Genomic DNA, 22,981 nt, shown 5'->3' with positions numbered 1-22,981 from the left:
AAATATGCACTGTAGAAAGTACCCGGGTATAGACTACGATTCAGTGCAACAAATATGTAAACGGATATATTTTATTTATCAAATAAATCATGCACAATTATATTTTCTTAAATATCCATCTGTTGATAAGTTAACAGTGTGTTTATCTTACGTAATGAGATATTTTTGGGGTGTCACGATAGCATACAAAATAAATATATATTATATTTATATTTTCCATTTTTGTATAACAAACAAGCAGATACAATAATTAATAACGTATTTGATTATCATAAAATATAAAATGTATTAATATATTATAAGTATACTTACAACGAGACTAATGTGTAAATATGGTTTATATATTTTTTTAAACACTAATAAAGTAATAACTAATATGGATAAAAATATATTTCTTAAGTTGTACATAATACACAGTTTATACGTATATACGTACATCATACGTACACTTTAAATGTACATCTTATTTTTAGACATAATAAATAAAAAACATTCATTATCACACTTTGGTTTGGTGTAAAAAGTTGTTTCATATACTGTTGTGACTTGTGACACAATTATATAGCTAGTATTAGTACAGCAACTTATTATACTCTTTAGTAGCAGCAGCGTTATAGTAGAATAACTTTCAACTCGAAAATAATGCGTTTTGTTTTGTCGTGAAAAATTTGCGTCACAACCACTAGTAGGTATTGATTTTTTTTTGATTTTTTTACACAGTGTAAAAGTGTAAACCTTATATATATATATAAGTATATACACACGTACACATACATGAGGAGAGAATTCAAACTTTTTTTTCGCATTACATACCGCCGACATTTGTGGTTGTTAAACGTGAAAACGAGAAACTGTACTCTCCCTTGTTGAAAAGTTAAAGAGTTGTAAAGTGTTCGTTGGTTAGGGATCAGTGCACATTTGCATAGGGCTTATAATACAGGACCACGCCTATTGAACGCGTGGAGTTATTTTCCCATTCAAAACTTTCGAGTGTGCTGGATATGAACAGCCTTTAAGTTGAAAAATTAAAAGAGGTAAATTAATTTTTGAAGATATATTTATATATTATAATATGTCGATAATCAACATTATAATGTGTTTTTTATACAAAACTGATTTGTCCCGGTAACATCAAGTATTAATTACCCAGAGAAATTTTTTTATTATCAAATTACCATAATTGATTATATTATATTCCACGGCGCGTGCTTCAAACGACCCAAACCCATAGATTTTTTTCACGTGTTCTTTATTATCCTGATTGCGGTCGATTATAATCCTCTCCCGCTGACACATATTTCAAGACGAACAATCAATATGAGACGACTATTTATTATAATAATTTTTTGCAAATATATTTTTACTTATCTTGTATATATGTACTTTGAATTTTCAATGATGTGATAACATATTTTGTATTTATAATTAACATTCATAATTTATTTAATCTGGGAGATCATTATTTAACTTATGTTCTCATTGAGATAATAAAACTGAAGAAAAAATATTGTAAACAATTAATCGTTGTATGAAAATAAACATAAACATCTTCATCGTTAAATAATCGTCACATTTTAAATAATATGTACCTATTATAGGGACATTTGAAAGTACGTATCGCGCAGCAATATTCTTAACTATCTAAAAGTACGTCGATGTCAGTATTCAGTATTGGACACGTATGTGAAATACGTGATAACCGATTCCAAGTACTATCTTTATACTATATATATTGCAAAATGTTAACTAAAATGATTATTGATTTTTTTCACATTTTCGGCAATTTCGTAGCACGCTCTGTATTCTGCGGTGGTGCGTACATGTCAAGGATTCAGGGTACCGGATCAAGTTTTACGAGCGTTTTGTACCAAATTTCTACACGAGACCGGTCCCTAAGCTCATTGTGTAAGCGCTCCGCATATATTATACGAAGAAAAAAAAGTAGCATAATAACAAAAATAAAAACAGAAAATAAAATGCATATATACTTGTGTAGTTGTATATGTCACCGCGGCTCTTATATTGTACTACCTATATGATAATATTATGTGTCGAGGTATCGTATTGTTCACCATCATAATTTATATATAATATACTCGGAAACTCATTGTAAAACTTCGCTGACCGTTCGTTGCACAGTTTTGTGTGCCTTATTCATCGTGGGCTATAAAAATTATTGCTATCCGCGGGCCTAGTTCACGCGTACGTGTGGCTCTCCAGGGTCTCGTTATGCGCAGAAATATACGTGTACGCATACAACATTATATATATACACCTAGGCGGTGGTTGAAAGTGGTGGTGGTAGTGGCTACGGGTGTTTTCATCGGTGTCGGCCGCCGCAGGGGTGTGGAAATGGAAACGATCGAAACCAGGGCGCCGCTACACGCGGGGTGTGATAAAACCTCTAAGGATATTTTCCCGTGTAAAACAATGAACCTTGTCCGTGTCAACTGGCGGAAAACAGGATATTCTGAGTGTATACTCTCGCAGATGGATGGACAAATAGATAGAAAGAAAAAGGAAAGTGAGAAACAGAATGTCCGTGTGCGTGCGAGAGAAAGATAGTTAGAGTGTTAGAGAGAGAAATAAGAGAGTAAGAGAGAGAGAGAGAGAGACAGAGAGAGAGTGAATGACTGAACGCAGTGCGAAATTCCTTTGGGTAATTTAATATCCTTTGGTAAGTTTGGACCTTTTGTAGACAATTCTCCGCTTCAGGCCCACTACCTACCCGTACTACCGTTACCATCACCATACCACCACCGTTGTCTACCCAAAGGCCATCCTCACTCACCAAACATTACCGAAATGCAACCATCCAACTACCCGACCACCGCAATTGGCTTTATGTGACTACAATATGCTACATATATAATATATATATGCATATAACCATAGATATTTCATGTGCAGTCGCTATTCATAATTAAATATTAATTTCTTTTTTTGGACCCCGATATTAGTTATTATGTATGTATTATTTATCGCCCAAACAAATTAATTTTACTGACAGCATAGTGTACCAGAAAGTCAAATTCAAAGAAACTAAATTCCTATACTCTTGTCACTCATTAAAACTTATGTCGGAGTAAAGTGAATAACGTTGAGATGCCAAAAAACTCATTTAACTGCTCTTAGATTAATTTATTGCTGTAAAATGTTATTAAATTTGTTATTTTTCTTTTGACAGGTTAATCGATCCGTTTTATAATCACCTAAATTATACAAATGAAGATAAAATATAATTTAATTATTTATTTTTTTTTACTTTAGAAAATACCCCAAAAAAATGAGAACCACTGAATGACATATTATATATAATATATTGAATTTTTTAAAGAGAAAATAAATGAAAATATTTATTTGAATAAAAGTAATTAAGAACGTCCAGCATGATGTTTAAAAGAAAGCAGGTGCATTAGTAGTAATCGAAATACCCAATGCTCGAGTTATGTAGTATGTTTAAAAATATGATGACAAATACTTTAGACATTTTTATTTTTTTGAATCATCAAATCTAATAAATCGTAAATTATGAACGAATTTTTATCATAGATTACTATTATGGACTCTATATAAAATAAATTGGAAAGAAAATTACTCAAAAATGTATTTAAGTTCTGTGTTTATATGTGTGATTGATAACTAAAAATTTAGTCTGTTAAATTAAGAGCTATAGTAAAAGTATAAACAATATTAATTTTAATAATTGAAATGTCTGAAATAACAATTCAAATATTTTATTACCATATTTTTTGTTGATACCTAAACAGCTAAAATAATGGTTGAAATAATTGTTCTCAAGTAAAATGAAATCAATTATTTAAATTGAAACCAACAATTATTTAAAACTTAGTGATTTATACCTGCAAAATAATATTCTATACTTTATAATATAATTTAAATTAAATGATTTGGAATTTTGAATTAATCTAGTGCATTTATCATAATATTTGGTACCATTTAAACCTGGTTAGGAAAAAATACCCAAATAAAAATTGTTTTATACAATTTATAGGTAGGCTATTCATAAATAAAATAAATCTGTATAATAGTAAATTTGAAGTATCTTGTCTTTAATTAAAAATTATAAACAATGTTTTAAAAATTTGTAATAAAAATGGCAACATGACAAATTATCAAAAATCTGGGTTTATTTTTTTAAATATAATAAATTATGTAATTAATTCTTACCGGATATACATACACAAGATGAATGGTGTCAGTTGATGAGGATATTGAGAGTGTAATACTAAAATAAATAATATATTATTATTGTGTTTTCTGGTGCGATCAATATAAATTATAATACTGATAGCTCATATAAATCGGTTTATCTACTACTACACTTAAGTAACTACTGCAGTATGAAATGAATGATTTTAAAAATGTCATTTTTTTTTCTGGACGACAATATTATGATTACTATTTTCCATCAAATCGCGTTAACTATATCGTTATGTAAATTGAATTCACGTGGTTTCATTGTGCCTTTATAAACACATTAAATATGTGTGTATTTACTATACACACATATTATATAATAAACTATTAATATATATTGTTTACATTAAGTACATTATACCTTTTTAATTTTCATAATGTACTCATTGTTTTCATTTTGTTATCGAACAACACAATATAATCGGTTTGAATAAAGTCCAACAACGTGATTGTAAAGTATATTGTATTGCTGATTGCATTTTTTTTCCAAAATTTATTTTCCTCCTTGGATATACTAATGGTTATCACTCTCGAGTCCTGATAAATATTCATACCAATATTTATCTAACAATCTACCTTTAATTGCATGTAAATGCGTTTAAGATTATATGGAATGTCTTATGTATTGTTATTGTTTCGTTTATCATCGTCGGACGATTATAAATTAAAAATAAAGATTAACCGCAAACCCATTATTATAATAATTATTTATAAATACAATATTATGAAGACGACGACTTATACTTGTATATAAATGTTTAATTAACGTAGGTGGCTTAACGCGCGAGTATGAAGTATTTTGCGCGGAACAAAGTTTTCTCGAGACGCTGCGAAATCGTATAATCTCCCGTCGGCGATGGCCCCATTTTGTATGTACGCTAAACACGCACAACAAGTGTATTTTATTTTTTAAGTTTATTACGTAGTTACGTACGAGTAAATTATGGTACCGAGAATCAAGTTTTATTAAAATCCCAATGAGTTGCAATAAAATATTATCTGAAGTGTCGTTTGTGTGAGACTGTGAGGCTTCTCTTTTAAGCCACTTACGCTATACATATATTAAGCATTAACCAGCAATACCTTTGTATATGTTTATTGTACTTATTTTTGAATAGATTATTTATTTCATATTAAATGTAAAAAGAAAAATTGGAGAAGTTGAACTGTTGTATGTAGCCATATTGCCATGTAGGTGTCAATTATATCTCGTCATTGAGCACGTATATCTATATAAATGGATACAAAGAAAAATAATTCATGATTTGAATGGATTTTGCAACGCGTTACATTTTATTACAATAACAAAAAGCAACCAACCAATAAACCATAAACCATTAATAGTCATAACAATTTTTTCGTGAAGTTTTTCCAACAATATTTTTATGTAAGAGAGTTATTTATGAATTTTAAGATGAATAGAAAAAGCCAAAAGGCTTATTTAAATAAATATTATATTAGATGAAACACATGCATTAAGAAACAAAAAATGAAATGAAATTATAATATAATATATAATTATAATTATCATATTTTATTATCACAAATCTATAATATATTAATATATCTATTTTTTGTGGACCAAATATCAAGAACAACAATATATTTTGTAAATCTTATATATACAAATTTCGTGTCACAGTGTTTGTCCGGGATAAACTCCGAAACTACTGGACCGATATTGATGACATTTTTTACATTTTGTGTATTTTGGTCCAACTTAAAAGATATGATAGTTTTTATCTCGATTAAGGCCCTCAATATTTTTGCAATACGTGGGCAACGCCGTGTCGGGACAGCTAGTAAATAATAAATAATTGTTCAAGTTTTTATACAATATATAACCGCTGTTTCACCAGAAAAGCGTTTAGACGTTTACATATAAAACAATTACCGTGGTACTGTTTAACTAACAACTATTTTTTTTATTAAGTATACAGATAGAGTCAGTAAATCAGTTAGTCTTAAATCATTATAAAAAAATTCACTCCAAATTACAGACGAATTCAAAACCTTTATTTGCTGAACTTGCATCAAACTCACTTCCTGGAAATTCCCCTTGTCAACTCAATTGAAAATGGCGTTGAGATTCATTTAATGAATGACGGTTAACTTAACTTAATATTTAGAATAAAATTACAAAAATAATTACAAAATAGAAAAAAAATTTAACGTTGGGTTCTATCACTGGATGGTTAGCCTCCTTGTGTATAACATTATCGTATTCTTTCTTTTTGTGTACATTTTTACTTTCAATATATACTTTTTTACTATAAAAAGTGTCTTTAAACATAAAAAAAGGTTCATATTCCAATTCATGGAATTCATTGAATGAACATGATTGAATTATACGTCATATTTGAGAATTTTATTTTCTTAATCCACTTAAAATAAAAAAAAATTTCAGGGATGTGGTAACTTAACGTATGTACCATTCTAAGATTATACATTATCAAACAGGGCAAAATAAAAATCATTATTTTTCATCCATCGCTATATATAAATATTAATAACAATTCGTTTTAAAAGCTTTTAACGCGATTGTTTCAAAGTAGAAAATATTAACTTTTAAAAAGCGTTGTGTTTAGTAATAGAGGACTTTTTTCTTTTTTTTCCGCGCTATGGGTCAAAAATATCGTTGAAATTTACAATGAAAAAGGACCATATAATAAAAATACAACTATTTCAGAACAAACTAGGTAATATTTATTGTCGCATTTTCCATTAGTAAATTATACCATATCGATATAAATTTATTGTTTAGTTAAGAAAAATCCCGATTAATTGTTGGAAATTGCCTCTGTCACACTGTTGTAGTTTCTATCTGTTATTATTGTAAATATCCGATAAATATAATATTTTCTGTGGATATGAATTCTTAAATTGAATATTTTTTTATAGCAAAACTAACGAGAAATTCATGAGATTCGTCGACCCATGTTTCAATTTACTAAGAGTATTATTATTTATTATCATAAATCATAATGCACCAAAAAAAGTTTTGTATACATTTAACTTGCAATAATTCAAGCATATTGTTTAATGTTCCGAGTAAAAATAAGGATATGTTGGTTTAACAACGATGTTTCCTTCTATATCAATACTCTTTTGTGGGCTATGGAAAAATGCCATGTATCTATCGATCGGAAAATAAGGTAAGTTTGTATACTTTTATGTGGTAACTGTTTCAATAATCTCTGAATTTTACCCAAAAGGTTTAAGTATTTTATTTGAATTTTTTTTTTAAACGTAGCATATAATAATTTATGTGCATATTAAATACATTTGTACTTAATATTTATATTATTGTGGTAGAAAAATAACATTTTAAAATATTAAATAAATTTACAATAATATTTCCTGATTTTAATCTCAGTCACATCATGTATATTCAACTGTAGTACTGTTTATTGAGTAGTATAACACTACTTTCTATACTCATGTGAAATTGATTATTAACAGAAAATAAAAATAAAACCAAAAGTCGTTTAATGGAAATTCGGATTACAGATATCTCAAATACGGATCTCGAAACTCTGAATTATTTGAACTTTGGATCATTTAGATTTCCCGTCATCAGTAATATATAGGAGTATTCAAAACTCTCAGATACGTGTAAGCAACTTGAGATCCAAGGTTTAATTTTTTTTTCTTTATATTACGTTGGTATATAAAGGAGCCTATAATACTTTTCATTAAATCCAGTTAAATGTTTTATTTTCCAAGTCGTATAAGTCTTATACGTATAAAAGTATATATTTAAATCTCACGAGGTTCATTGTGGCTTACAATTGACTTCACAAGTTGGGGTAAGAAAACCATATGGATATTATGACATAATATTTTTTATTCATATTTGTCACTGATTCTGTTTAGAACAGTAAAAAAATCATCATATCTCTTATTCTAACCAACTAAAATATTTTGTCATAGAAAAAAAGGTATCTTGCTATGATTAGTAGCTACGCATTAATTATTAATCTTAACCCTAATGTAATTTTTATTTATATTACTTAGAATATATATTTTCTTAACCTTCGACTAGTTTTCATACATTTTACGTCTTAGAATTCATAATTCGTATTATGTTAATTTTTTATTGGTATAAAGTGTCGTATATACATTTATTATATTTATTAGGCAGCATTATTTATATTAATGTATCAATTTTGATAATTATTTAACCAAAATCCAAGTTATTATTTAAAAAATTTAATTTATAACGAGCTCAATGTAGTACATTGTTTGATGTTCGTGATATATACGTCTTGTCTTATTATACATTCATAAAGTTAATTTAAGAGAATATTAAACAACAATCATAATTATAGCACTTATTTAAAACAAAAATGCCACATAGATGCTTCTATTAATTGTTTGATAGTTTTAGGTACCAATATTCAATTTTTAATGGCATTTCTTTGTTACCTACGTAAACAGTAGGTATTAAAGTTGATTATCGAATTAATTATAACTTATAAGGATTATAAAAATATATAAATAATATTAAATTACAAGAAAATAAATTGGATATCTTTGAACACAATTTTTTATTATTTTTATTTTTACTTTTAATTTATTTCGATAAACTGAAATTAATTTAAATTGTATTAGGTATTATCTTTATGGACTCTATTATTACCTATTATTATTATTATTATTTAATGTTGTTTAAACTCAACTCGTCTGTGTACAAGCTTTTACTTTTTGTATGGATTTGCAACTAATAATATTTCAATAGACATTCCTAATATATTTTGTATTTATTTCATAATCGAAGATGATTACGTCCTCAATAAAAACTGCACAGATAACATAATAACATATAATAAGTTTATAAGTCTTGATTTAGAGTTTGTCAAAATTAATTTAATATAATATTAAAATAACAAACATAAGAGAGTAATACGTATATGTATATTGTATATAGTATTGTGAATTAATAGTATTGTTACAACATATAGACCACAATAAAGTTTATGAATTGTTTTTAATCTACATTTTTATTTCAATTAATTTGTATAATTTGTTTAAATGTATTTAAAATATTCAGTTATTGCAATGTGTAAGCGTAATAAAATCTATTATAACTAATATTAACTCAAGAACTTCATTACAAGCTATGCTTAAATTAAGTTCTGAGTGCGATTGCTGAATTGTATTTATTTATAATATGAAAAAATTTACTTTGATTAAAAAAAAATCGACCATTTTACAATTATGTATATATTACCAAATGCCAAAAGTATTTTAAAGATATTAAACTATTTTGTACATCACACAAATAGTTTGAATTGTTATTTGTTTTGATATAGCTTTATATTATAAAGCTCTCATTCTAGAAAATTTTTTATAGACACTTTTACGAACTATAGATATTAATTTTTTAGAAAATCAATTTGAAAAATTCGACTTACATTAACAAGAATAGAGAAAATTAATTCATAAAATGTATATATTGCCAAATTCATATTACTACATTCATATTATATATATGTATATTACCAATTTGGGTTATTTAATAATCATGCTTAGAATTTTTAATTTTCTCTGTAAAAATTATATTTTTAATTAAGTTGAAATACATAGGTAATAATATTATTATACTAGGCATAAGACTCGTATGGCCATTTTGATCTCTTCTTTTTTTCACGTTGATCGTATAATGTGGCACGTTTGCAGTTCTTTTACTTCATAAATTTCACAAATTTAAATTTTAACACGTAACAGATAATCGCGATACGGTCTGTATATGTACGTACTGTATGATGAACAAATAATACAAAGCGACGTCATAATAATGTAGAATAATACATCATATTTAATATTTATTATTTGTTATAGCCGTATTGTGCCTACAAAAGGTTGCCATACATTACACTCTAGTATGCAACTACCCGACTACATCGTAATAATATATAAAATACAATAAACATACATACAGGCCTAAACTCATAAAGGTTGTACGAATAGAACCGTCTTTTACTATAAAAATAACTGTTCACGGTTATATATGTAGTATATAAAAATACAGTAATTCCTCGCGTTAATTCGGCAGATATCAGATTAGAGTATAGGTACTACTGGACTAATGATTTTTTAATTTTATGAAAACTTTATATTTTAATAATTAACACTGAAAACAAAATCAATATTAAATAAGCTGCGTATGTTAGAATTCGTGGTTTATTGTGGTATATATTAAAAGACACGTAGTCTACTCACATTCACTACTCACTAGTCAGTATAGATAAATTTATATAGCACTTAAATATATTATAGTTTATTATAAAATGATGCCGAAATTGTATAGAGACCGTAAATACATCTAATTATATAAATACGACATTTAGTAGTCTTCAAAACTCAGTATACCCGTAGTCTTACAGTGATTATTTAAACAAGATAAAACTAGGATTTTATACTCATATTATGTACTTGTGACATCATATTATTGTAATCATACGATAATTTCGAATTATGGTCGTATAGAGAGGCTAAACTATAATACGAATATTAAGTCGCCTAGTTATTATCCTTATTTATATACAAAGAATCTGTAAATACAATATATAAGTGACTGATGTGCGTCTTACCTTGTCACGTCGCTCCGGGCATGGCGTAATCCTCGGGCAACGGGCGGCCTGTTCCTCGGTCTATTTGATCACATTAATGTATAATATAAGACTTCCTACGTCGCCGGAAGTGTAGATGTTCGCAAATACGCTTGCACGACACTCGTTTCGACAGAATTTCGTCGCACTGCATAACGCTATTATAATATTATATTATATTAAAATAAATTACACGCACACGCGGACGGCGACAAGAAAAGAGAAAATGAGATTTTCAGAAAATAGTCCGCGGAAGACACACGCACGCCATCGTCAGACTCGTTTACCGGTGTAACACCGACTGACGTCTCGTGCTTGACGTAAAATAATTTGCGGTTGCCGGTAGAACGAGTCCATTTACGATATTATTTACGGATATCAGCGGTCGCTTAGTCAGAGAATTCTGTCCCGCAGATAAATATAATTTATTTCTGTGGTCTTACCGTCATACCTGCCAGCAGCGTATCACGACGTTTTCAAAGAGAGTACCTGCACAACTAGTCGTGATGGGTAAAATTCTTTTTTTTTGTCAATGGGCTTACCAAATTGTGGTTATACAAATTTAAACGTATTAACCAATACGATACCACAAAGTTGAATATACTCAGCTTTTGGCCGTGTTGTTACATTTTAGTTATAGATTGGTTCACTGATGATACAATAGTGGTAATAATATTTTATTAGGTGAATACGGTAATGGTTGCCCAGTTGGTAATAATATGTGATTGGGAACGTTCAAAATAACGTGTTGTGTTTGGAATACAGGACACAAATACAGAAAACAATGGTTGTGGACCTCTCTTTAAAAGTGTTATTCCACTTCTGCTGTGTTCACTTGACCATTGAAATGATACTCCCCTATTGGTCAATTCAAGTTATCAAACAATTGATATTACAGGTTATTACTGTAAAGTTGAAATACATTATTATTCCAACTCGATAGTGGTGCGAGGTTATAGGGTTTATCAATTCCTCGTGTAAAACCACCGTGATAAAAAAACATCAATATTATTGAAAATCCAGTATATTAGAACCATAAATAAATGTCGTATGTGATGCGGTGTTAATAGAACAGCGACTTCACATTCAGTCGTAATAACATGAACCATGATTTTCAAAAAATAATTCGCCGCGATTATTATGATTAGTAAATGGTATACTAAGTAATAATATTATCGAAGTATATTCTGTATATCAGAGAATATCATTCGACCCTACTCAAGGCATAGTTAAATTAGTTATCAATTATAATTTAGAGTTCATCAATACAAACACTTTAATATCTCCATCACATTAGAATATTACCATATATTTCAAATTTCAAAATTATTTTTTTTTCCGGAAATCATGGTTCATCCGTTATCATGGTGCCGTGTGTAATCTCTATTAGACTTAATAATACCATTCCAAAAAGTCGTCTTACTGAAAGCTTCAATATCTACGCTTCAAAAGATTTGTGGAAGGAATGGTGATTTTTGAACTAATTAGTATTATTTAGTGTTTAGGTTTAACTATAAATTAGGTATGTAACTGCTAAATACCAATTACTATCGTTACTATCGTACAAAATAATATCTACAATATTTTTAATATCTGTTAAAATCATTCATAACGTATAACACATTCATCACTTCGCTAAAAAATTTAAATAACGGGAAATACTTTTTTTTTAATATAGTAACACAATATAGTACAAATTTAATTCTTATCTCATTATTTAATTAATAATAATATGCAAACAATATATTATTTAGAAATCGACAAAGCCATATAGGTGGACTATAATTTGTTACATTATCTCTCTATTAAGTACATCAAAACACCTTTGTATATTATTTTATCTTTCATAAATTGCATTATAAAATATTTTACATTACAGATATTAGATTTCAAGATGAAAAGTAGGATGAGTGCTAGAATCCCTTAGTCATAATATATAAATAATTATAATACCGATATATTTTTTCCAAACTTCTTTCTTTTAATTTTTATCGTTCCAACCTCATTATTGGGACTTGACTACTTAGAATTTTTACTTTTTAAAAAACGTTGATACTTTACACTATTAATATGCATATAACTTACGGATAGCACGGGCCAAGAATCCAAGATCAAGTATGCGGATTAGAATACGAAATCAAATCGACAATGTTTATATACATTTTTTTAATGGAGGATATTTTAATTCTTGTATATGCACATTCAGATTTATGTTGGTATTTCTAAAATATTCTCATCGCAAAAGATCTGCCCGAATGATGGATAATACGCACAGCATAATCGATTTTATGCGACTGTGCAGCCGCCGTATAATTATTTGATACTTTACAGGCGGTAATGAATTTCATTAAAAACGAAACGTTTATTTGCCCCGAAATTTTATTGCCTTTTTCGGGTATGATATAAATTATATAACGTTAGGTACTTATATTAATCGCGGCGTATTCGCGTCCATTTCAAATAAGAACTATAACCCCGCGGGGGGCATTTATATATGCGATCGTGTACTTGTAACAAGTCTGAGCGTGTTTTTACGACTGAACGAAGAGAGAATACAGAAAAAAAAAATTATATCTTTAGCAGTCCCTATCGTTATAAAAAATAATCTGACCGATTTGTATACGGTTCGCGTATTTCAGCCGCGTGATATAATATTATCGCGGTGGACGCAGTTGATACGTAACGAGTGTAATAATCCTCAATTGTGCAGTAATATTGTTAATTTTACAGAGAGATTGCGATATTTGTGGAATTTGCTGAAGATCATAGTTTGAATCGATTTTTGCGAAATCGTCTCGGCTAGTTATTAATTTGAATGATTTTTTCTGCAGTTCATCATACGTTTTACGCAGGTGAATCATAAACCAATAACGGTTAATATTTTTAAGTATATTTTTTAAGTACCTATATATAGCTAAATGACGCAGATTTGATTTTCAATCGGCTGACATCCAAATATTATTATCATTTATGATTAGGTAAATATTGTTGTATATCATAATACACATTAAACGTATTAGATATTTTTTGCTTACACAATTATTTTAAATTATGGCTGGCAAAAACTACGAGGTTTGCGAGTATAGGTGTACCTAAATTTCGTTTCTTATCCGTTATCGGATTATCATAAATTCATAAGCTACCCCTCAAAGTCTTAAATGTAAATACACATAGTGAATTAACCATTAGTCCGATGTTGTTGTACGTGGACGTTATCAGAAAATAAACATTGACATTTTAGTATTATAAACAACTTAATTAAATTAAATTACATTCAATTATTTGGAAGATACGTGTATATTTGTATCTATAATACACTTAAGGTGAAGGTAGTGGAAGTTTAAAAGAAATTTTTACATATAATTTCCAAGATGATTAGGAAATATTTTTAAATCATACAACAAACGCATAACTTTAAAATTAATTTTATTTAATATTGTTTCAATGGTTATAAATTCATTTTAGTTTTTTTTATCTACGTGATTTTAGCAATCTATAATTTTAATTAACATATACTATTGGAAAATATACGATTTTATGAAGTGATGTGGAATGGTTCATCTAAACCTAAATGCTTTAAAATAATTAATAATTCGTTGAATATTTGTGTTTGTGTATAGAAATTATATAAAAAAAAATATTTTTTTTACTTCAGAGTTCAGAGTATTAAAACAAAAATATAAGTTGCCTTTTAAAAATATATAAATAAAACATAAAAGTTATTATGATAACAATATCAAGCAATAATGGGAAATCGTATAGAATATAGAAAGCTTAAACGATTCTCGGATTATATACACAATTGTTGAAAAATCGAAATCCAATCAACTGCAACTCAATTAAATAACGTAATATATAATGTATAAAAAAAAAATGGTCGGACAATCGAATTGATACCACTATATAATAATTATTTCGGTGCCCATATACCGAAAATATTCGCTATTAAAGGCGGCCGGTTATTTTATAGATTTAAAATTCAATATCGATATTATATACATTAGCGATAACAATTTTTGCCGATGACAACTGTACCATAATATTATATTTGTGTCAACGTGTCCATCTGATAAATATTTCAACCGCTTTTGACGACTATTTTGTAAATCTGCAGTGGTTAGATAATGAAGAGTTAAAATTAGAGACACCATCACTCATCTGATCGACCAGATGTCGACGGCCACAAAAACCGATATATATATTATTTTTAACGAAAAATCTAAATAGTTATACATATATATATATATATACTTTCGAAAAATAAATGTCCTAATCAATCAAATTCGTCCGTGATATATTTTGAAAATTTTAACAGAGAATTTTTTTCTCATTTTGTATTCCGGAAACACAGCGAACGTTATTGTATAAATAATGTGACAAAAATCGGCACCTTTCATCGGGAGGGTTTAATATTTTTAAAGTTGCTGTGGTCGACAACCGTAATCAAACGTCTTATACTGAACATTTGGTCTTACGTTGATTATGTCACAGCTAGAGGCAGAATTTCGATTTATGGTTTAAGGTTACATGGTTATATTGATTACCGTTATTAATCTTGTACAATAGTATATTATAACGTACACATTAGTAATAATAAATATGTATAATGTACACGTTACAACTATATGAAACCATTTTTTTTTTAAATGTTTCTATTTTTTCGATCACGGTTTCACGGTTATTCCGATAATATTACTATACTATGTAAGAACATAATATGTTATATTCAAAACACGCAACATATAATATATTTATATAATATTATATAATATAATAAATTGTGTTGAGAGTATAATTATATTCAATTTTCAACTTCCGTTTAAAAACACCATTAAAAATCACAATTATCCATAAAAATTTTATTTAATCGTAAAACAATTATATTTTCAAGACAACTTTCGTTATAGATATAGTATTATTATACATATTTTATACACAACAATAGAAACTATAAATTAAACAATATGTTATATAATATGTTAAAAATAATAATTTTAGATTTTTCTAAAACTAAGTGTTATTTATATTCAATAATTATAATCATTATCATACATTCGAATAATTATTTACAACATTTTCGAATGACCACCAACAGAGATGTATTAGTGGGCGTGTAAAATGATGACATTGCTTATTTTCAAATCGTTACAAATAAATGTTTTTATATTATTTTATATGAGTCTGTTACGCTTTTAAATATACGTTTATAAAAAAAAACACTTCACTTAAATATGTGTAATTATTAATTAATAGTAAGTTTTCTGTACAAAAATATAGGATGATATTCAATTTTTTGTTTTTCAAAAAACAAATCTAAACTTGTAAAAATAATTTATTTTAGTAAATACGTAAATGATTTTGTAAAAACGATTAAACGTCTTTTACCAGTAGTAGTCCTTTTATTTTTGTATGACAAATGTCGTATTCTTAGCTAAAAATGGGACATTTGTATATGTATTATTGTTATTATATATTTAAATAAAAACAACTGTATTATTATTATTTCATATTATTTACCGCTTGAAATGTTGTTATTTTGTTGGAATATTTTTTTATTTTTGATAGGTTATCTTTCTATATGTATAATTGAATCGTTTTATTTAGCCATTAACTATTATATTTTAAATAGCCTAATAAATCAGTTATTCATTTATTGTGTATAGTTATAATTATTGAATGTTAATATTTTTGTATATTAATTATTATATAATTTATGTAAAAGCTAAACAGAAAATAGTGAAAGGGCAGTGTTATAATATTCTTGAAAACGGAAATTGTTTGCAGTTAAAAATGATTGCGCTTACTTTTATTATGACACTTTATTTTACCAATGCACCACTTCTTATAGTTTAATTTTTCAATTTCAATCAAAGAAAAAAATACCATCTGAATGAACTAGTTTATATATATTATGTATTTGAGTGTTGGTTTAAAACAAACAAAAATCTTTATTTTTTTCTATCGCATCCTGAGCAGTAACCTGTAAACCATTTAGAAAAATATTTGCTCGGGAAAAAGGAAAAAACGCGTACAAGGGGTAGCGGGTGAAAATAATGCTGGAGGCGTGACGAGCAAAAGCGATGTTTACACAAACGATTAAGTACTCGACAATTCGGAATGTTTATAATATTGTATAATAATATGTATGTTATACGGTGAATTATGTTAAACGGAAAATAATGTTATTCGCAGGTCATTAAAGTTATTGAACAAATACATGGGTAAGTTGTAATAGACTAGATATTTAAGTTATTGGCCAAATATATTTAAGTAATTATCGTGATTTAGTTACTCTTTTAAATCTAAAATAACGTATTACTTTTACATTTTACTATAATTTATTTGTTTTTCAAGAAGTACTGTTGTGACATTTACTATTACATAACTTTTCAATTCCACGACAGACACAACGTTTATTATTGCAATGGTAACGATGCTCTACCTTTGAAGGGTCCTCAACACAACTTTTCCAAGCTACTTCCCCACAGTGTCAACTGTTTACCATATGCTAATTCAATCACATCATCCATTATGTCTAACCGTTTTTCTTCACTAGCTGCAGCTATTTATTTTATTATTTACGTTTATAGCTGAGTAACTTCAAATACTGTTGGTGAAATTTGAGGTGAATCTAATTTTAATTTTAATTTAATTTTTTTTTTTTGGTGGGGGGGGAGTGGATTGTATTATGCGATAAAATTAAAAAATCTGTTACGCAAAAAGACAATATTTTCTCTTCATAAAATAACTGGTAGGATAGTTTCCCCCCAGATCATGCTAATGCTTATAGCCATTATATTAAAGATACATATTATAATGTATCCAGTAAACTACCGTCGATAAAGTATAATAGGCTATATCGTTTTTTTGTCATTATATCATTTTCGATTGTATCATCCTTCTGTGTAGAGTCACCACTATACTTGTACTTGATATCGCCGATAAAGTTATAAAGTTATCATTTAGGTTCACCAAACATTACATATTTTTGAAATTCACTTTAGTGGTCACCTTATCACATTGCTCGTTAGACGTCTATCTTAATCGGTACGTTTATTTTGAGAAATTGCTTTGTTCAGTTACAAAAATACAATTTATAATCATAATTTATAATGAATCATGTGTTGATGCAGATACTTTTTTATTTTTTCCCTTCTTAGTGACGCAGCTAACGTTTCTGATATCCTCACATTAATCTCATAACTTCGTGTCCTTGCATGTCCAACAAGGATCCACTCTGTCTTTTACGTTTCATCATAATATACTTCCTATAGTATATGGTCATAGGTCACAATCATCTTTTATACATAGAATGCATTGTCAGCGTATTATTTCAGCTAATATTATCTGTGTTTTTTCAAATCCTAATTATGGCTCTTACAATATACGTAGGAAATACTGTTTCTAAAAGTTATTAAAACTAAATAAATATCCTGATTGCATCTTATGTATTTTGATATAAATATAATATAGCTCATTTACAAGAGCTAACAATATTTATCACAAATATTCTAACAATACGGGTATAAAGTTTTCGTGCGAAATTCAATTTATTTTTTCATACTTCACATCCACGATATTTCAATTTTTAGAAAGTTTAAAACAATGCCAAGCATGCTTATATTCATTAAGACGTTTAAATATTTTTAATTTGTTTCATACAAAAGAGAACTATTCTATTATGAGTTAAATATGTATAATTATGCGACTAACATTAAAATAAAATGATTTTTGTGTAATGATGTGTAAAAAATTAAACGAGTAACATTGTATTTTTATGAAACTTCGTTTTTATTATAATTATTTTATCTAAAATTCGATACATTATAATGTCATGTATTGTGCATTTGGATGCAATCAGGATATTCATATTTAGGACGCAATATAGGGCTATTCGAAATTTGTCCACAATCTGTTATCTTCAATATTAAAAATGTTTGCAATTGCATACGGTTATCAGCGTAAATCACTAAAACTGCACGATAATTCCTTTTTTTTTTTGTGAGCGAATAACGACTAATATTCCGACATAACGTAATTCACCGTAATAGCATTGACACAAACACGCTTGTAAGTAGGTATAACACGTAGTACTCGATTTACATATAATAAATACAATTTTTATTTTTCGGTAGGGAGGGCAGGGCGTTTATGACAATATTACACGCGTGAGATGTGCCCTTATAACAGTTTATTATATGAAATAACAGTGGCGGCATAATGTTTCGGCATCACCGTGGCCGGCGCGGGGGCGCATGTGCACGAACAGCGGTTGGCCGTCGCGTCGACGCGTCAGACGGCGTGTTCATCCTGTCCGAGGACGACGCGACACTTTCGTCATACCGAACTGGGCACGACTAACCGCGGGTCAGCGGCCGGCGGACAGTCGAGCGCTTCGAGGGCGGCGATGGGCGTCTGCGGCACGACGTAACCGCCGACGGATGCCTTGAGCCGTCGGGTAGGCGGATCGGGTTTCCGGTGGTGATGGCTACTGTTGTGCTGTAGCGAGTGGTGGTCGGCCAGGCTGGCCACCGATTCCTTGATAGCCGCCAGACCGGCCGCGGACCGTCTGCCGCCACTGCTGCCGTTGTTATTGTTATGGTTGTTTGTCAACGCGGTCGTCGTCGTGGTCGTGTACTGTTTGCCGCCGTTGTGCCTGGCCACGCCGGCGATGGTCGCGTACCGCTTGGTGGTCAGCGTGGCGGCCGACGTGCAAGTGCACGGCTTGGTGGTGTCCACCTCGTAACACGACCCGTTGCCGCCCACCGCCAGCGTCTGCCTGTAGTGTTGCGTGTGCTGTTGGTGGTGATGGTGCTGTTGCTGGTGGTTGTGGTGCTGATGTTGCGACTTGTGCGGGTGGTTTAACGTGGCACTGCAGTACGTCGCGGCGGCAGGCAACCGGCAACCTGTGGCTACGCCGCCGGAACCGCTCGAGGTCGACCCGTCGCAGCCGATCTTCGGCGGACATATGTCGGGCGGCGTTTTGCTTGTGGCGCTGTTGCTGCAGGATTCCGCCGCCCCACCGCCCGGCGACGACGACGACGACGACGCGGCCTGATCACCGCCACCGGCGCCACTCGACACGCACTGTGCCGACTGATGGCGACCTGACGCCACAGCGGCCGATGACGACGACGACTGATCCGACCGCGACGTCGTTTCAGTGGTCGTGGCACCGGCGGCACCGGCGTTGCTGTCCGGCGAATCGGCACGTCCGTCCGCAGGACAGGCCGACGACGTCCGGTCACCGCCGCAGGTCGGCGGCGGAGTGTCCAGCGACGGTTTCCGGTTGACGGCCGTGTACTGGACGCGGTCTTCTAGCCGCCGGAAGTACGCGGTGATGGTGAACACGGCCGACGCCTCGGACGCCAGGAAGGCCAGGCTGCACGCGACGAACGACCAGCCGTATCGGTAATCGTATTCGGACCGGAGTTCGCCGTCGAACCCGTCGCCGTCACCGCCGTCCATCGATTGGTAAACGACTGGCGAGAAGCTGTCGTTGAGCACGGAAGCGAACACGAACAGGCCGGCCGCAAGTATAAGTCCTGCGAACAAGTCGTTATATGTTATAAGTACACGTTACTTTAATAAGGGGCAATAAGTGGTACACGGTGGTGATGGAACGAAGCGAGTCATTTTTTTTTGGGGGGGGGAGGAGGCGAACGTAGGCCGCCGTATGTCCGTATTTTTCTGTTTGTTATTGACTTTTCATCATATTATATCAAATTACATAAACTTATGTGCAAAGGTGGAAACGCGGAATTTCGTGAGAATTTTGGATTGCAATTCGCTTAAGACTGCCGATGCCATTTTGTAATAATAAATTAAAGTTTTTTCTGTACTCGTGCAGTCGATATTACATAACGAACTTGCTGTTATCGGTGTCTAAATTTACCAGACTGATGTTATATACAGAACAGTACGTAAGTGACCTATCAACAGGCAGCAAGTATTTTTGATGTTAGTTCACGTCAGATTATATTTGGGCGACAGAAAATTTTCAGGAAACTGCCACTTTTCTGCCTGCTGCGCATAGCGGGATTTCCAATTAACCACCCTATATAGAGGGAGGACAAATATTATATATACTGTCTGCTGGACGAAATAAAATCATTTTCCAACGCTTTGACCAGCATTCAATATTAAAATTTCTATACAGCCGTGAAAAAAAAAAAAAGAAGAATAATATATTATATTTCCAACTTTTTTGAAATTTATTTTTATTTGTTTGTTGACATGATAAGATTACACACGTATTATAGGCGTAATTAACAATAATAATTATTAACTACGACCAGAGTAATACTCAATTACTAGAAAATACATTCTTTAAAAAGTTTGAATAAAAAAATATAAATTTATCAATATTGATTCTGTCTTAATAAAGAGACAGCAGTCTTCACTCTTCATATATTGAAGTTTTTATTTTTAATCTGCTGTTAGGTAATAGAGTACATTGTATTGGTTAAACTTACCTAATATATATATATATATATATATATATATATATATATATAGATTTATGTATTTTATATGTATACTAAAATCCAAAAGGTAAAAGGTGAAAGAAGTTAATAATTAATAGTTTTAATTTATTAAATTATTAAATATTCAACCCTTCAATCTCGGGTATGCGTTACTGAATAAAATATACATAGGTACTTATTTACTATTAGGAAGAAAAAAAGGACCAGTGTTAAAAACATATTTTGATCTATTAAAAAAATCTGTTATCATCACTAATAAAAATCTTGACCACAGTAAATAGATTAATCATCATTGTATATTATAAAGGTTTCGTAAAAAAATACCACTAGATAAAAATGATAAGAAAATACGAAGTTGACTATTCTTATATTTTTTTTTAATGGTTTTCGATCGCGTATTATAATATGGTATAAATAATAACATAAATTGTAATGTGCTACCACCTCACTCGATAGATTTAATATTACTAAGTAGACTATGATAATATTATATGAAACGTTAAATTTACAGATATTCAATGGATAATATAGTAATAAATAATATAAATTAGGGCTCTGGATGCATGGTATTGATATATGTATATATATATAATATACTTACGAGAAAATATGTACATATTGTGGGATGTTCAAAATGTAAACCTTTTGTTGCCATTAAAAAGTAGTTTAACACGACCTATTGTGGTTTATACTCGCAAAAAGATTTTTAAAAATGTCATACGCACATATTTCATATAATTAAACCATACTGTACAATATATTATATAAACCACTGTCTTTTTTTTTGTTAAAAAGAGCCGTCGTGAAAATCTGCTTTCCGAAATACTCAACGTTTATCCTCGTCGTTTATGATTATAATACATTATAATTATATTATTATAATAAAATTATTGTTGAGCGTTTGAAATATATGCACGTATACCATTATTAAAAGTCACTTGTCGCCCACTTTGCAGAGTGATATACGTGGAATCAAGGGGTACAATTTTAGTGTTTTTTTAATTTTACTAAAGGTTTAAACTTGAAACTTGAAAGTACCTATGTAGCATTTTATTTTTGTCCCTAAAAATTATTATACTATTTCCATACCATAGCCTTGTTTATTAATTTTCGATTTTTAAAATATCTAAGCCATGTCTCGTTTACGTTTTAAGTATTTAAGGTAGACACAAATGAAAAATATTTTTTTTCTTCTAAAATTGTTTCTGTTGGTTAGATTTTATCGTCTACCATCAAATTAAAATCATACGTTAACATTTAAATCCATCATATCAGAATAATATAACAATTGTAATATCTATGTGATTTAAATGTAAACTATCTTAGTATCTTGTTAGCTATATTATGTACCTATATTCAGGATATAACTAAAAAAAAAAGACAAATATTAATAATCAACACCAGTTTTATCCTTTAATAATGAATTTATTCAAATTATTAGTATTTTGTGTATTAATTAAGGAATACTCTGAAGTGACACAATCTCCTGTTTTTCAAATAAGAATTCTTCTTTTCTACTGTAAATTATTAAGTGAATAAATTTTCTGAGTATTTGTATATTATGTACCTATTAATTTATAAATTTGGATCAGTAGTTTATCAATTATTAAAATATATGTATTTAGGATAATAGTTTTATAAAAATATAAACTATATTAT

At 29.9% G+C, this 22,981-nt stretch overlaps 2 protein-coding genes across 2 annotated transcripts in view; both read right to left on the bottom strand.

Moving 5' to 3' along the window:
- LOC132932223 (D-erythrulose reductase-like) overlaps window positions 1–11,118 on the bottom strand; it is a 33,754-nt gene extending 22,636 nt beyond the window's left edge. The window contains exon 1 of the mRNA XM_060998496.1: window positions 10,818–11,118. The gene's annotated coding sequence lies outside the window, so the exon portion shown is untranslated. The remainder of the gene's footprint in view (window positions 1–10,817) is intronic.
- Window positions 11,119–15,679: 4,561 nt separating this feature from the next.
- Window positions 15,680–22,981, bottom strand: part of LOC132922079 (uncharacterized) — a 191,503-nt gene continuing 184,201 nt past the window's right edge. The window contains exon 5 of the mRNA XM_060985408.1: window positions 15,680–20,380. Within this exon, the coding sequence (XP_060841391.1) occupies window positions 19,173–20,380 (1,208 nt within the window). The 3' untranslated portion in view covers window positions 15,680–19,172. The remainder of the gene's footprint in view (window positions 20,381–22,981) is intronic.

Source organism: Rhopalosiphum padi, chromosome 1 (assembly GCF_020882245.1).
Source record: "Rhopalosiphum padi isolate XX-2018 chromosome 1, ASM2088224v1, whole genome shotgun sequence".
NCBI classification, from domain to species: Eukaryota; Metazoa; Arthropoda; class Insecta; order Hemiptera; family Aphididae; genus Rhopalosiphum; species Rhopalosiphum padi.
Note: the sequence above shows the minus strand (reverse complement) of the source record. Positions and strands in the feature narration are given on the sequence as shown.